At 38.7% G+C, this 18,199-nt stretch overlaps 1 protein-coding gene across 1 annotated transcript in view; it reads right to left on the reverse strand.

Annotated features, from left to right (window-relative positions):
* abcb7 (ATP-binding cassette, sub-family B (MDR/TAP), member 7) overlaps positions 1-18,199 on the reverse strand; it is a 57,459-nt gene that overhangs the window by 28,321 nt on the left and 10,939 nt on the right. Inside the window, exons 4-7 of the mRNA XM_062045844.1 lie at positions 16,746-16,865; positions 3,045-3,177; positions 1,084-1,352; positions 387-475 (exon numbers count right to left, since the gene is read on the reverse strand). Of these exons, the coding sequence (XP_061901828.1) occupies positions 387-475; positions 1,084-1,352; positions 3,045-3,177; positions 16,746-16,865 (611 nt within the window). The remainder of the gene's footprint in view (positions 1-386; positions 476-1,083; positions 1,353-3,044; positions 3,178-16,745; positions 16,866-18,199) is intronic.

Raw genomic sequence — 18,199 nt, forward strand, 5'->3', positions numbered from 1 at the left:
TCTGTTCCTGACACACGCGTTTTCGGGCTGGCTGCTCTGAAAACAAACCCCGCCCACCCTGCTCGTCTGAGCTGCTGTGACGTAATAACTCGTACATCACCCAAAAGCGCAGATTTCACCCATTGAAATATTTTCTATAGTTCAAGACTTACAGTAATTTAAAAACAGCACTGCACATGGCAGCTACAGTTTTGATGTCAAATGTCTGAAAAAATGATTTAGAACGTCCTACGGGCCGGACTGAAAATCTTAATGGGCCGCATGTGGCCCGCAGGCCGTATTTTGCCCAGGTCTGCTGTAAGCGGTAGTGGATCTGTAACAATGGGGAAATAACGTAAGCTGCATATCGGAATACAGTACGTCGGACATGCTCATCATTACTGTACCTCCATTGGGTCATGAGGATGGTGAAAAGGGTGTAAGTGGATAATGTACCCAAGGCCACAGCCGTGAACTGTCCACCACACTTGTAGAACTGCAGAGGACAAAAAGCAGGTAGAGGAAAATGCATTTAATGTACCGTAACGTAGGAGCCCCATGAAACAGAGTCAAGCAAGCACATCAGACCAACATGCTCCATTGCTGGTGTCGCAAGTGAGAGTGCGGCGTTAGTGACCATTGCACTCTGAAATAGAGTGTTACAAATGGAGGGGAAACTTCAAGAACTAATCGTGCTAATGCTTTAGCTATCTGGGCAATGGAGTTTGTCCTCATTACAGCCCAGCTGACATTATGGTCCAGAGTGGAATAATAAGGCAAAGCTATAGATGAGCCAGTCTTTTAGTGGTGCCAATGTGGGGAGGCATACTCTACAGGAAGACATTAAGCTGCGACAAAAGCTTTGGGATTCATCATCGTTGCTAATGGGCTGCGGGTTGCCACCCAAAGAACACGGGGATTCATCTAATGAAAATGAGACAATATCCTGAAATTAATTTCCTGACAATCTGCTGCAAAGTGTGTCAAGGCGATGAAAGGTGCTACGCATTGAAATATTAAAAACATCCTCCAAAGACAGACTATTAAGAGCGTCCTTTCCTACACGACAAACACCATAAAGATAGATCTCAAAACAGAAATTACCAGGATGGCACTAACGAGGCCCATCTCAAAGACAGTGGGACCCAGATTGAAGATGAGGGCACTTAGGACAAAGGAGATGCCTCGGGTGCCACGGTCGATGGCCTTGGACAATGCTCCCGTCTGGCGGCTGAGATGGAAGCCCAGATCCAGATTGTGCAAATGGAGGAAGACGTTCTTGGCGATGCGTCGGATGGAGCTCTGGGCCACCTTGCCAAATACCATGTTTCGAAGCTCATTGAAGAGGGCTGCACAGGCTCGTGAGCAGCCATCTGGGATAGCAGAGGACACAGGCGGTTAAACACAGCGGCTGTGAAAAGCAGCAGGAGGTTCAAACTGCAGGACTGGGTGTTATGAAAAGAAACTATGGTCACCATTAATACAGAGCTATGGCAAGGATACACACTTTATTTAAGAGGAGACTGAGGGCACCAAGAAAATGGACCATTGCTGCAAACTGGAGACTGAATTATATTCTGCAGCATCCAGCGCTAATGTACAGCACTGGTGTAAGCTAAAGCTATCTTTTATGTTTATTTTTGTCTTTTCTGGCTTGGTATCCTCAAACGTAATATGACATTGTATTTTGACTTGGCACGATTACAACCCTGGCTGACATAAAGTAACCTGCATCAAATGCCATTTGACATTATTGTGCTGTACTTATATATGTTATATATAGTATATACAGTATAATATGTAAATATTACATATATGTTATATTTTATATTGCTACTATGGTACATTTTTTGTCTACTTTATACTTTTTGTTTTCACCCTCTTTTTGTGCTCTTGTGTGTATTATCCTTTCCATCCTTAACCTTTCCATCCTTTCTAACTGGGCTACTGTGTGGAACAATTTCCCTTGTGGATCAATAAAGTTTGTCCAAGTCTGAGTCGTCACAATTTTGTGAGAACGAACAAAATTGTGATTGTCTTAGTTTAAAAAAATTTTTTTTAAAAACAACAAACAAACATAGGAGATTAAGCAGGCTGACTGTCACAAACTAATATCAATCTGTGTTTGAATAACACCTGACCTTCTTGTGGTGATTTCACAGCCACATAAAGGTTGTTGTATGCGAGTCAGACAATAATTTCTCCATCCCACCAGTCTTTGTGGAGCAGTAATGTGGCGTTAAATAGGAATACTCATCAAATGAACAATGTCTCGACATCTGACACATTGGATGAGCACAGGGCCACCCTTTCAGCAGAATTACACACCCCACCAAAGACACAACGCCAGGGCATTGCAGACAGGTTGCAAAAAATACAATTCTATTCCGGAACAGCGGCTCCGTGCATTCTTATTTTTATTCTGATTCCTCCAGCATGGAATCCTGTCCATGCGCTCCAATTATTCATCCAGTACTACTGAGAGAGACCTAAGTGGACTCATTAAAATAAGTGGCTACACGGTGTATCTAAGCTGATCTCACTCAAACACAGAGAGACTTGCAGTAGGTGTGGGGTCACTATTTTCCCCATGTATGTATGCTATTTATCAGCAGTGCAGGGAAAAAAATACTTTAATCAGAAGAGGACTTCATCGTAGAGCTCCACCTCACCTCTGACTCCTCTTTTATGCACAAGTTCTCTTTGGACAAAAAAAACCAAAAAAAAAAAACCAAAGCATACAAACAGGACGAGGAAAAATAAACATCCTTGGCCTCTGGCAAAAACCTGCTTTAAAAAGATACAGCAAAAAGTCTAAAGCGATGTATGGATGTCTAAATATTTGCCTTGAAAGAATTTAGTTACCACTGAAAAATGTGCGGATTAAAAAGAAGTGGTCTCAAATATAGACAACATAATGTAAATAAAATGAAGACAAGACAGCGGTTGTGCTGCGGCATTGATGTGAGTGCGTGGAGAAAGGTCAGCGTGGCGATAATAGGCAGTCCCACAGTCCCCTCTGATGAGCACGGCACCTGCTAGTGCAACACAAGTCTAAAACTCACAGCCAATCAGCATGGCCGTTGCCATGGTAGCCACAGTGCTTGGCGCATCGTTCAGGTTCAGCATGTGTCCCGACATCTGGTTAAGCTCGTCCACTGCATACTTAAACATGAAGGGCACTGTCACATTGGTGATCTAGGAAGGCCGGGGGGGAGGAGGAAAAAAAAAAAAGGAAATAGTTTCAAAAACACCCTCATATACAGTAGTCTGGTAACATTTTTGTATTAGCAGAACCGGACATATCACTACATTTCCTAGATGGATTATTGAGACAATGAGTGCCTCTCTCAAGGTTCTGAAGTCCTGCTTCAATGATCATGTTTTAATAAGCATAATAATGCTGCCTGGAGTAGTTCAGACAATATGGGGATATTTCTGGACATAGTGCAACTTCTCACAGTGGACAATCGGACAGCATCGTTTTCTTCTTTGCATCACAAATTAGTGTTTGGGGCCAAATAGTAGGCTTTTTCTTCAATGAAACCAATCAACAATCAATGCCACATAATTCCATTGGTCACCAACCAACAAATCCATTGTTCAACCTACGTCATGGCAGACCCTAAGGAAGAAAGTTTTGAATTTTACCCCCCGAAGTACACATTTTTATTTACAAATATGCACTTGTGAGTTGTCAGTGCATGCATGTGGATTCTTGGTGACTTGCTTTGCTGGCACCGCTGTGCTAATGGAACTGAATTGGGTTGTAAGGCTAATTAAAAGCACGGGGATGGCTGTGTGAGTCGACTTAGCCACTTTGTGACACATTAGAGCAGCCAGAGAACACAGGAGCAATGCGGCAAAGCACTTTCCGTTCCAAACCAAGTTCTTGAAATGTTCTTGTCAAACGCTCCCTGATATAATTTTCAGTTAAAGTAATTGCATACAGTATATAGAAAGCATGTCAGCTTCCATAATGTAATGGGAGCGCTATTAACACAACAGGGCTCTCACTCTATAAACTAGGGTATTATTTTCAAACAAAAGAAGTCTTTTGAGTCTGTCAAGGACAAACCGTACCTGGATGTAATTTGTTAGTTGCTACAACAATACAAAAAAGCCAAAGCTTAACATTACTGGGCTTATAAAGGCCCCCTCATTTTAATCACTAAATCATAATGATATTTCATTAAGTGCCAGACGCAGGGACTATTGTATCGTCAGCATGTAGCTACTGGTATGTCACTGCAGCCCGATATTGGATCAATTTCTTATTCTTCAGCAAATTGACAAACGATGAATACATTTACCGGGCAATAAGTCAATAAAAAGGTTGCACTTAGGTTGTCATTCCTTTAACACACACTAGAGGAAGCCAAAATAAGAGGACAAGTCTATGTGGCAGCTGTGACCACCGATTGTTGTAACACTGTAAAAAAAATTACTGTAAAAATAGAAAAAAAAATTACAGTTATACACTGTTCTTCTTAAATGCAGTTAAGTACTGTACATTTTGTTGCATTTTACAAAAAATATCGACCAGCAGTAAACAACTGAACAACCTACAGTATAATTTAGTATTTTTCAGACTTGTTTCTTGGGTCCGCCCACAATTCGATCTGCTGCTCTCACGCATAACACATACCCAGGTGGAAGAAAAAGTAGTTCCCACTAAACCGTGTCATTTATACAAGATTTCAATAGTACTTCCCATTGTGTTGCTGTTAATGATATTTTACCTCAAAACATGTACTATCAAAGTATCGACATTTTGATTTGAAAATCAATTTTAGAGCATAAAGATCTGGCACTCCTTTTATCGATATTCAAGTTTTATTCCGCACATCGTAACTCTGAAGTTGCCAAGTACCGATGGATGGACGAGCGATAACCTGCTGCCACCTCCAGCTATACAATCACCTGGCCGCCGCAGCTAAATCCATCCTACTGGTGTGTTTTTGATAAGGTAATTCCCGTGCAATCAGAGTCACTTGTACCTTGATGCGTCATTTTCTGTTTGAATTGCTTTATATATATATTTATAAAGTCCGAAATTACATAGCGTCACAGACAGCATCACAGACACTATCGTTGACCACATGTATCGCCGCATGCTAGCTAGCTAAGTTTTCTTCATTTTTGTCATAGTGATCATAATGTCATAGTCATCTCAAAAAGATGATAACTTGCGACATATGTGCTAAGACTTGCAGCAATGTATTTGCGTATGTTAGACACAAGCGAAGTCATAGTTGTATGCCTAATGTAGACTGACCATACGTCCTCTTTTCCCCGGACATGTCCTCTTTTGCGGGGCTGTCCGGTCTGTCCGGGCGGGGTTTCTTAAATGCCTCAAATGTCCGGTATTTTGAGTTAGGGTTGCGTGTATTTTCAATGGGTTTTAGAGCATTCACTCATCTACAGCTGTGGTTATGGTATAGGCTCACATATATCCTAAAATTGATATGAATATTTGTGCAGTGCATATTCATAAATTAACAATGTGAGGGGAGTTCTGTATCGACTGCAAGTAATCTTCAATCACAACAGAATATCTTATATGCTTTCTCTGGTTTTTGGCAATTCATTGGCATTAACCCTGAGAGGGGAACAAAGGCTAGCCAGGGAAAGGTGGTGTCCAAGAAGACCGGGAAGCTGGTCCAGAAAAAGGCAGCAACTGTAAATCCTCACGTAGCCACCCTTATAAAAAATCTCACAGACTTTGAGTGGGGCTTTATGTAGCCGACAACTAAACACTGGACTCGTGTTCAGTTATTTGTCCCCAGTTTGAAATGAAGTCGACAACTGAACACTGGGTATGTCCTGTTCAGTTAGTTTAGTCAATTCTGCAGTTCAATTTTGTTTTACAAATTTTTCTATTGCACATGTTCCTAACTTATGTTTTGTTCTAAATGTTAAAATGTTTGTTGGAAATGTGTGTGCCCTCTCTGATGGTAAAACAGAGGCACTATGTATGGAGGTGTGTGTGGAGGGGATGTTAACATCATATCCAAATGGACATCTTCATTTTGATCGTTTTGATTGTTATCTGGATGTACGGACCGCGTTCTCTGATGCCATCGTTTGTTCAGATTGCAGGAGTTTCTTAACATTGTTTTAATGTTAAAATGTTAATTTAAAAAGTGTGTGCTCTCTCGGATGATGCAACAGAGGCACTATGTTTGGGGGTGTGGGTGTGTCCTGGTGGGGGGGATATCTAAATGGACATTTTCATTTTGATTATCTAGTTCTATGGACTGTTCAATGTAAAGCAACTATAGCATCAGTTCTAAATGTTAAAATGCTTCACTGAAAATAAGAAAAATACACTAAATTGAATGTATTTGATGCGCTTTAAAATAATTGGTTAATAAAAGCATAAACTTGCAAGGCCATTTCTCCAGTCATTTTTATGCCAGCAGTTTGCAGGGGTTTTGATTTTGAAAAATTAAAAGTTGAACTGATTAACTTCTAGTGGCATTATACTGTAAAGCTCAGTCTATAGTGCTACAATTATTTTACTGTAATTAACTGTACATGGATATTACAGTAGATATACTAAAATACAGTGTAATGCCGCTAAATAGATGACAGTATTATGCTGTGAAGCGTATATTTGATACAGCACAGTACTGTGATACCTTTTACAGTAATAAACTGTAGTGATGAATCACAGTATATGGGCTGTAGAAAAACAGTTTTATACTGGAACCATTAGCTGCCAGTAGGTTACTGTAATTAAATGGTGAAATTTCTTACAGTGTAGGCTTAAATTAGAGACCATCAGTAGGAAATACATTATGTACTCCCAACGATTACTTTCATTTAGACTTGGTACATGACCTTCCACCCAATTCCCGTCATTTGGTACATATATATGAGAAAAAACATCAGAGTCTTTATAATTACAAGTACATCAGTGAGAGGGAAGCAGCCATGAAAAGACATGAAGGTTTATCCATCAGTCAAGTCAATCAACAACACAGAATGCCTAAGAACATTTACAAATAACTAATAAAATATGTGTTGTCCCAAGGAACTGGTTCAACAATGCTTCTTCTTACTAAACCGCTTAGACTAAGTGATTTGGGGGATTTCTGAAAAGGACAGAATAAAAACAACACGCGTGAAGATGAAAGTATAAGGTTGCAGAGAGGAGGATTAATCAAAATGAAACAACACGGCCATACTGTCATGACTGCAATACTGTGTAAGCCAAAATCGAAGCACAATAAAAGTATTGTACGTATTTGACTACAATACTTACTAGGGGTGTGGGAAAAAAATCGATTCGAATTTGAATCGCGATTCTCACGTCGTGCGATTCAGAATCGATTCTCATTTTCAAAAAATCGATTTTTTTATTATTATTTATTTTTTTATTAATCAATCCAACAAAACAATACACAGCAATACCATAACAATGCAATCCAATTCCAAAACCAAACCCGACCCAGCAACACTCAGAACTGCAGTAAACAGAGCAATTGAGAGGAGACACAAACACGACACAGAACAAACCAAAAGTAGTGAAACAAAAATGAATACTATCAACAACAGTATCAATATTAGTTACAATTTCAACATAGCAGTGATTAAAAATCCCTCATGGACATTATCATTAGACATTTATTAAAATAAAAAAAAAGAACAATAGTGTCAGAGTGGCTTATACTTGCATCGCATCTCATAAGCTTGACAACACACTGTGTCCAATATTTTCACCAAGATAAAATAAGTCATATTTTTGGTTCATTTAATAGTTAAAACAAATGTACATTATTGCAATCAGTTGATAAAACATTGTCCTTTACAATTATAAAAGCTTTTTACAAAAATCTACTACTCTGCTTGCATGTCAGCAGACTGGGGTAGATCCTGCTGAAATCTATGTATTGAATGAATAGAGAATCCTTTTGAATCTTGGCAAAAATCTTAGCCACACGATTATCAAATGTAATAGGAAAATTAATTCATACTGACCAAACTGGCTTCATGGAAGGTCGACAATCTTCAGACAATACAAGGAAATTGTTTAATGTTATTTACTATGCTAGAAGTCTCCCTTATCCCACAGCAGTATGTAGTGTTGATGCGGAGAAGGCATTCGACCGCATAAACTGGTCATTTATGTTTTGCACATTATGTAAATTTGGATTTGGAGATAATTTTATACAATGGATTAAGATGCTTTATACAAGGCCCATAGCATCAGTCAAAACCAATAAAGTGTAAAGAGTAAAACAGGGATGTCCTGCATCTGGATTATTATTTAATTTGGTTATTGAACCCTTAGCTGCAAAAATAAGAAGTGAAAATAATATTCAAGGTATATAAATTGGCTCTCAGTACAATAAGCTATCGATGTATAGTGACGACATAATTTTTTTACCTGTCACATGTTAACTCCTCTCTTCTTTATATCAATAATGTCATCACTGAATATGGCTGTTTATCAGGGTATAAAGTTAATTGGGACAAATGTGACATATTACCACTTAATAAACACTGCAAGAAATTACAAGTTCAGAACTCCAAAATTAAATTGTATTGCATTATTATGGTATTGTTGTGTATTGTTTTCATTAAAAAAAATAAAAATAAAAATAAAAATCGTTTTTGAATCGAGAATCGTGTTGAATTGAAAAAAAAAAAAAGATTTTGAATCGAATCGTGACCCCTAGAATCGATTTTGAATCGAATCGTGGGACACCCAAAGATTCACAGCCCTAGTATTTCCAAACAGTACTGCAACTGCAAGAAGGAATGACAAGACGTCAAACAAAACCCACACACACGCACACGCACGCACACAAAATGTATGTAACTACGTATAGAAAGACTTTCCAAGTAATGCAGCTGCTTTCTGCAAAGACATGCCTTTGAGAGATAGCACTTGAGCTCCAACCTTGGGTTTGTAACCCTGAGGCTTTTATTGCCGGGAAAAAAAATACCTTTTACTGTAATGACAGGTCTCATCACAACATTTCACCTGACTAGGGATGAAGCGATAAAAAAATTTAATATCAGTTATTGTGACCAAATTTATCAAAGTTATCATTAAGGCGATATTGTTGAATGTGCTCAAAAAGTATTTTTACCACACTTGTTTTCTTTTGACCAAGTTATTTTTTAAATAAGTCAAATAAATAGTTGCACTGTTAAAAAAAAGCTTTTGTTGTTTTGAATATTGGTTTGAACTGTAGCACTTCAGGATTTATTAAAAAAAGCAAAGTGTGCAACAAATAAAATCTATTATTGTGATTTACTATTTCTGGCTGGCGTTGTCATTCTAGTCTGTGCAGCGGTCCTTGAACGCACCTCAGGGTTTACCCTTAATTCCTCGTGGCGGCCTGTCACGGCAAAATAAAAGTCTCAACACTTTACAAATGAGTTGGGGTTTTTTTTACCCAAAAACAAATTAAAGTAATATAATGTATTGTAGCCTGCAAAAGAAGTCACACAAAGTCTGACGCTCATTTTTACTTTTATTGCCAAACTTATGCTACGAACCGGCCCAACTCCGCATATGTCCTCCCATGCACAAACGTTTGCCTCCGCGTCCCAGACACACAACGCTTCCTTGTTCTCCGCCAATTCAGGCACGATGCGTTCACAATTAGAGTGTCCGTTCTGAGATCGGTAGGTTGTGAGTTCAAACCCGGCCGAGTCATACCAAAGACTATAAAAATGGGACCCATTACCTCCCTGCTTGGCACTCAGCATCAAAGGTTGGAATTGGGGGTTAAATCAACAAAAATGATTCCCGGGCGCGGCCACCACTGCTGCTCACTGCTCCCCTCACCTCCCAGGGGGTGATCAAGGGTGATGGGTCGAATGCAGAGAATAAGCCACACCTAGTGTGTGTGTGACAATCATTGGTACTTTAACTTTAACTTTCAACATGGGAAACATCAATGAACATCAATAATACACGAACATAAACAACAGTAGGTCGTTACAGTATGAAAAAAATAAATATATGCATCCATCCATCTTTTACTGCTTGTCCCTTTCGGGTTCGCGGGGGGCTGCAGCCTATCCCAGCTGCATGCGGGCAGAAGGCGGGGTACACCCTGGACAATTCGCCACCCACCTCATCGCAGGGCCAACACAGATAGACATTCACACTCACATTCAAACACTAGGGCCAATTTAGTGTTGTCAATCAACCTATCTCCAGGTGCACGTATATAAAATACAAAAAAATAATAATAAAAATATATGTAAATATATACATACACAGATATATAATAGAGCTGCAGCTATCGAATAATTTACTAATCGAGTATTCTATCGAATATCCCAATTGATTAATCGAGTAATTGAATAAATCACATTTTTGCTTAATTTTTTTTTGTCCTGTCAAGCTTCTCAGGGAAATAATATTGTGGATGTATATGCCCAAATCTGCTGTACAAAAGAGAAGTGTGGGATACTACTCTTGTTGCCTTATTTGTATTTTGACTTTATTAAATGCATTTATATTATTATTTGATGCAGCTGGGCCTGAGCAATATTTTTGCTTAATTAAGGTTTAATTATACATGTTAAGATGTGCCCTCAATACATAAACAATATAAAAAGACAAACCACTTAATGACGACAACAGTTTTACATTTTAAGAATGCAATACAGTTTATTGCATTCTTTGCATGCAAAATAGTAATCAATGTTAATTTTGCCATCATAACATGTTTGAGATGAAAACACATATATAAAATTAGTTCAAAATTAATATTCCCTGAGAAAGTTAAAATAAAACGATATTTTTAGTATCAAAAATAAAACAATAAGAACAGTTTTCATTATATCAAACATAAAAAGTGGATTAGGTAGTGCCTTTAAGGCCATGTCCACACAAACATGGAGAGTTTCAAAAACAGATATTTGGGGTTCAAACAATCTCCATCCACACAAGTGTAGTTTCAAAACTGTCTATGTTTCAAACACAAACGCATACACCTGCTGTCATGCACATTTTGTCCAATCAGAAGCCTAAAAAACGACTACTTTAGACGTACAATGACATGTACATTATCTTTAAAACCGGCCTGCACGTACACAGAGCCCTGGGAACATTATTAAAGAGCGAATGCACGCCTGTGCTGCTGAAACCCAACACTCATAGAATTATAACATGTTCAGCAACATGGTGATGAATTACATGTGCAGTGAAGTGTACCTTATTTCTAACATCGGCACACTAACGAGCCAAGGAAACCATTTTGCATGTTTAAGTATCCATATAAAGCACACGGACGTGCGTGTGCCGTTGCAAAACTGTCATGGAATTATAAAGCATTTAATCATGGATATAGTGATATATTACATGTGTAATGAAGTGTATATTGTCTTTAACAACAGTACACACTACAAGGAGCACTACATTGTTTTTTTAGTTGCTTGGTTGCTTTTTACGCGCGAGCACGGTCGCGCCCGGCTCATGGAAGCAAGACACGTAAGTTAACTTCAAGATTTGTCGTTAAACAAGGACTAAAAACATAAGATAATGTTACATCTTTCTTATGAAACAGAGCAAAAAGTCTTGCCTGTCAAAGTTGTCCCATCAGATGGAGGTTCCACAGCCATCATATCCAAAACAGCTGACTGTCATTTGCGCCAGCGGGAGTGTTGCAAAGCCCTTTTTGATGTGTCTTTTTATTAATGTTGAGTGAAAAGAGCAGCATGTTTACGTTCAAACATACATTAAGTCCTCTTATAATGTGTTTAAAGGCAGCAAGGTTGTGTTGATGAGCTTGGAAATGACAGCGTACAACCGTGACGTCATCACAAGTTGTGTACACACATATGCTAAGCGGAGAGTTTTGGAACTCTACACTTTGGCCAGCTTTGTAAAAGTCTGCGTTTTTAAAGACAAAAGTATGCGTCTGCATGTGGACAAGAGGCCGAAACGTGAGTTTTGACTACTAAACGAGGCAAAATGCCGTAAAAAACAAACAAAAAAAAAACAAATAAAAAACTTAACGACGCCTCGAGTCAGCAGAAATTCCTCGAATATATTTTGTAATCGAATTACTCGAGGAATCGTTTCAGCGCACACACACACACACACACACACACACACACACACACACACACACACACACACACACACACACACACACACACACACACACACACACACACACACACACACACACACACACACACACACACACACACACACACACACACACACACACACACACACACACACACACACACACACACACACACCCCTACATATATATTAGGGCTATCAAAGTTAACGCGTTAACTATAAATTTCAATAACGGCACTATTTTTTTTAACGGGCGATTAACGCAAACACTTCCATTTTGACACTCGGGCCGTGCCGTAGCGGGGGGAACTTGGCTGCAGTTCACTTGCTACTGATAAGCCACAAGCCAGCAGAGATGGACAAAAGAAAGTCGACCTTATGGAAATATCAGGTTCAAAGCCATGGCAAGTTGTTCTCCCTACTATTTTTCACCGTGAAAAGAGACAACATCCCTGCAGCAAACACCTGCTGTGCGTGTTGTTCAGAGCTTCACTTCCGTGTTCAGATTACGGTTAAGGTGCAGTGATAACATAACATTTAGATTGTTAATGTGACTGCTTTAGTAATAAGTAAGATTACATAAAAGCTCAACAGAAATGAAAGGCGGTCGGCAGGATGTCAAAAGGAGACTTTTTAACGCAAACAGTTGTTACGACATTTAAACATGTCAAGACATTTTCTCAAGACAATCACACATTTCTCCGGCTTTAAAATAAAAGCGCTACGCAGTACATCCAGTTTAACTACCATATTTTTCGGACTATAAGTCGCAGTTTTTTTCATAGTTTGCGACTTATACTCAGGAGCGACTTACGTGTGAAATTATTAACACATTACCGTAAAATATCAAATAATATTATTTAGTTCGTTCACGTAAGAGACTAGACGTATAAGATTTCATGGGATTTAGCGATTAGGAGTGACAGATTGTTTGGTAAACATATAGCATGTTCTATATGTTATAGTTATTTGAATGACTCTTACCATGTTACGTTAACATACCAGGCACGTTCTCAGTTGGTTATTTATGCGTCATATAACGTACACTTATTCAGCCTGTTGTTCACTATTCTTTATTTATTTTAAATTGCCTTTCAAATGTCTATTCTTGGTGTTGGCTTTTATCAAATAAATTTCCCCAAAAAATGCGACTTATACTCCAGTGCGACTTATATATGGTTTTTTCCTTCTTTATTATGCATTTTCGGCCGGTGCGACTTATACTCCGGAGCGACTTATACTCCGAAAAATACGGTATATTTAGAGTTTCTCCTTAACGGCTTCATATTAGCCGCCCCACCTAACAAAATAGTGCAGTCTACAATAACACCAAAAAAAGATGCTAAATATTTTTTGCTAGTTGTTTTTAATAAATAAAAAGTCACAACAAAATTGGACAAGTCCCTAGAATCTTGAAAATTTCCCAACAAATAAGCAGCAACAATTGCAAAAAAAAAAACTAACTAAACAACATAATATAAGAAAATGAATACCGGTATGTTAACATTAATTAATAACAGATTTCTATCCTTCCATCCATCCATTTTCTACCGCTTATTCCCTTCTTTTTAAATAAAATATACGATTCATACCATTTGATGCAAATTATATGATGGCGTCATGCTGACCACGCCAACCCACCACGCCCCTAGCCACGCCTAGGGATGATACTCGAAACCGGTTTTCCCGGTTGTTCGATAAGAAAAGAACCGAGTCCTCGGACTCGAATCCCTTTTTGAGAACCGGTACCCGTTATCGAGACCACTATAGTAAAGAAAAATAGTTGGTTCTTTATTCGAATCCCTCGGAACGACTCCCGTCCCGACCAGAAATGCCCCGTGAGACATCACAAGAAATGACGTCACGTAGCTCAGTCATTAGGCGCAGATAGGGAAAGCAGGAAAACAATGGACGGGAAAAAGCGCTCCAAGGTGTAATAAAGTACAAAACAAAAGGTATAATCCAATGAATAACTTTACTGAGAGATTTGAGCAGGGTACAAACACATGACGAACACTTTTACGACCAACCGGAAACATAGCAACCAGGCTAGCAACGCACCTCCTTCACGGCAGCTGTCGAAACGTTCTTAAAGCAACCGCAGCACATACATATATATACAACACATCTCCCTTTTTTAACTTTTGTTTTTCTTTCCTTGCAAACAAAACAAAATCACACTGTATATGTGTTGTCTGTCTAATTATAAATAATGCAGACGAGGCGTGTTGGCTGAGTTCTTGACGTTTACTTTCACAGCGTGCTCATAACCTCATTCTTAGCTGCCGGGTGACGACATGCAACAACACTTTTCGGGGCTACCGCGCATGCTTGTCACTCCCGTTGCATGCTGGGTAGTGTAGTTGTTATATTCCCTAGCCTAGCTCATAACATCACATCTTTCCCCCTATAAAGAAATAATGTTAACTCAATAAAGTGTATTTCTTTTTTTAGCTTTAACTTTTCATTTTTTAGCATTGTAACCACATTTGCAAACAACTTTTCTCTTCATAGAATTTTCTTTCAATAAAGAAATAAAGTGCAAAAATGTCAAAGCATCATAACAAACAGTTATGTCAAATAGCAGCAGAAGTGCTCTTTTTGGAGAGCTGTATTATTTTCAGTTTTGTGCCCAAGGGACTGATTTTATTTAACACTATATTATTATTTATACACCTATAGTGATCACAGAGACAGCTTGTTTTTGTGTAACTGTATATAATTGTTTTTCTGAAAAATCCCACTTAATATACTTTGAGTAACAACAGTCAATATTTATTTATTTTATATATTTTTTTTTAGGGGGGTAACAGTCAATATTTATTTATTTATTAGATTTAATTTTTTTCTTATATAATAAAAGTGAGCTTTTGTTAAACCAAATATTGTGTTTTTTTCCATATACAACAACCTATCTGGACTCGATAAGACAATCGATAAGGAATAGGTTCGATAAGAGGATTCGATAATAGGCTCAAACTCGATAATTTCTTATCAAACATCATCCCTAACCACGCCCCAGGTATATTGGCAATATGGGGGAAAGCCTTCACCTTGGTCTCGTAATCATCGATCACTCACGCAAAGAGAGCAGATCTTGTAGGTTTAATGTGCACAATTGAATAGCTTAGTTACTCAGACAGCAATGTGTTGGATTGGGGTATGTCGTCTCCTAAAGGGGATCTTTTTATGCAAAACCAACTTTTCTTACCTATTGGTACTTGTTTTGTGTATTTGAGATCTGCGTAAGTCCCTAAAATGTGAAATTAACCCATGGAGGCTTGGCGAAGGTTTTTATAAACCAATCTTGCCTTCCTTAACACTTCCTCCAAACGAGCCGTTCGTAATTTGCCCAATTTGTGATGTTATTCCCAAGTGTGACGTCAGCGGATATCTCCATATGTGGTAGAGATTTACCCGAAGTGCTTTGCGCGAGTCTGCAATTGTAGTCCGATGCTGTTGTCAATAAGCTCCTTCTTTTTCTCTATCTTCTTGTTGTGGGGCAGACTGGCTCGTACATGCATCCGCGGCTGTTGCCATTTCTAATACCAAGTAATGTATAGTTCTAATAATTATGATAAATGGGTTATACTTGTATAGCGCTTTTCTACCTTCAAGGTACTCAAAGCGCTTTGACAGTATTTCCACATTTACCCATTCACACACACATTCACACACTGATGGCGGGAGCTGCCATGCAAGGCGCTAACCAGCAGCCATCAGAGGCAAAGGGTGAAGTGTCTTGCCCAAGGACACAACGGACGTGACTAGGAAGGTAGAAGGTGGGAATTGAACCCCAGTAACCAGCAACACTCCGATTGCTGGCACAGCCAATCTACCAACTTCGCCACGCGAAGTTCTAACTTATATCTGTCAGTAAACTGCATATGGAAGCGCTAAAACCTACAACATGGCATGTAGTCGAAGTGGAGGCACATAACTTAGACCACCCACAAAATGGCAAATCCTCAAGAGACGGCTTGAAAACAGTCTGTTAAACATAATCTATTCTAAAACCTTTGAACCGAGAATCACCATTACAATAAATGTAGACCACAAGGAAGTGTTTAAATCTAGAAAAAAAAAAGCTTGTGAGCTGGCGCCTGTCAGTCTGTGAGTTTATTCAAGTGCAGTTATCAATCAGTTTTTCGATTATTCAAATTTACTACTGTCGGAAGTTTTACCGCGGTTATCATTGTTACCAGTTATTGTTACATCCCTACACATGACAAACATTACAAGATACGCTTATCCCCAAGACCGATCACATTCAAGTGTTTGACAGAATGCAAAAAAGTGTATTGGCTGCACTGAAAGGTTTGTAAAGCCTGGAATTATTTCAGCCACCACATGGACAATGACATGTGCAACAGCTTCAACAGAACCAAGGACTAGAACATTCATTTTATATTGACTTAAAGGCCACATTTTGTAACTGTACACTGAATAAAGCACAAGGCCGTCGTGAGTTACGTAAATAGAGAAAGCTTAGTCCTGATGCCAGTGATTTTCTCTGGAATGGATTTTATTTATTTGTTCATTCAATTTTTTCAATACTAATGTGATTTGATGGCATGTTAATAAGCTGTACAATATGCTTGAATGATCTTTAAAACAAATAAAAAATGGCATCTGGAAGAAAAACATGTGTGTACTGTATAACATAAAGATCGATCCTCTTTAATAGGCAAGGTTGTACCTTGGCTGCAGCGAGCAGGCCCAGAGAGATGGCAACACGGGCCCGTAGGTCAGGTCTGTCCTTTGGCCACACATAAGAGAGCATGGCAGACAGGATCGTGGATGAGTTCACCTCTTTCAGCTATGGAGAACAAATAAGCATATTCTCTCATCAGTTTGACAACAAACAAATATCAATAAAGATGTAATGGCATGCATGAAAATAAATACATAATTTGAATCCTAATTTACAGTATTTTAAAAAATAATATACATTTTGTAATGCCTAAGGGGTACCGTATTTTCCGCACTATAAGGCGCACCTAAAAACCTCCAATTTTCTCAAAAGCTGACAGTGCGCCTTATAATCCGGTGCGCCTTATATATGGACCAATATTGAGCCACAACAAACCTAAACTTCATTTTCATAAAGTTTAGGTCTCGCAAGTTTACGGTAAGCAGCCGCCAACTTCATTTTCCCCCCGTAGAAGAAGAAGTTCTTCTTCTACGGTAAGCAGCCGCCGACTTCATTTTCCCCCGTAGAAGAAGCGCTTCTAACCCAAAAATGGCTCCTATTAAGAGACACGCTTACGACGTAGAGTTTAAACTTAAGACGATCAGTCACGCAGTAGAACACGGGAATAGAGCAGCAGCGAGAGAATTTAACTTTAATGAATCAATGGTGTTTAATTCGGACACTGAATAAGAAGAATTCGAGGGATTCGTGGATGAGGAATAACTTCATAAAGTGAGCGTTACATGTTTATTTTGTGTGTTGTGTGACATTAACGTTTGAGCAACGTTGAGTTATTGGTATATTGTTATTGCTCTGCACTATTTCGAGTGTTACTATATTTTGACTGCACTAACGTTTGATTTACCGTAACAGTATCACTGTTTTTTACGTGTTTATTGAATCAGGGAAAAGTTCCCCTCCACTATGTGATATAAATGTTGCACTACATGTTATACCTTGCTGTTGTTAAAAGATAAACCAAACACCACGTCACTGACTTTACCTCGGGGAAAATAGTAAAACAGCTGTTTATTCATTTTGGGAGTGAACAGAGTTGTCAGAACGCTGGTTTGTAATCTATTCACAAAGTTTGACTGACATATCTGACTGTTTTGTTGACATTCCCTTTAGCGCAGCTCCATCTAAAGGATGCATAGGTGCGCCTTATAATCCGGTGCGCCTATATATGAACAAAATTTTGAAATACGCCATTCATTGAAGGTGCGCCTTATAGTCCGGTGCGCCTTATAGTGCGGAAAATATGGTATATATATTAACATAAAGTACACTGCTGTATATATTTTGCTGTATGGTTTGGTGCGCAAATTCAAAGTGCATAAACTGAGCACTTTGGTGGGGTTAATAATGTATCTGTCACAGTTGCATAATTGGCCATTTGCAAAAAGTGAGTAAATACTAAGAAACGCCAAAAAAAAAAGTCATCAAATCTACAAGAAAAC

This window comes from Entelurus aequoreus, linkage group LG04, assembly GCF_033978785.1.
Source record: "Entelurus aequoreus isolate RoL-2023_Sb linkage group LG04, RoL_Eaeq_v1.1, whole genome shotgun sequence".
Taxonomy (NCBI): domain Eukaryota; kingdom Metazoa; phylum Chordata; class Actinopteri; order Syngnathiformes; family Syngnathidae; genus Entelurus; species Entelurus aequoreus.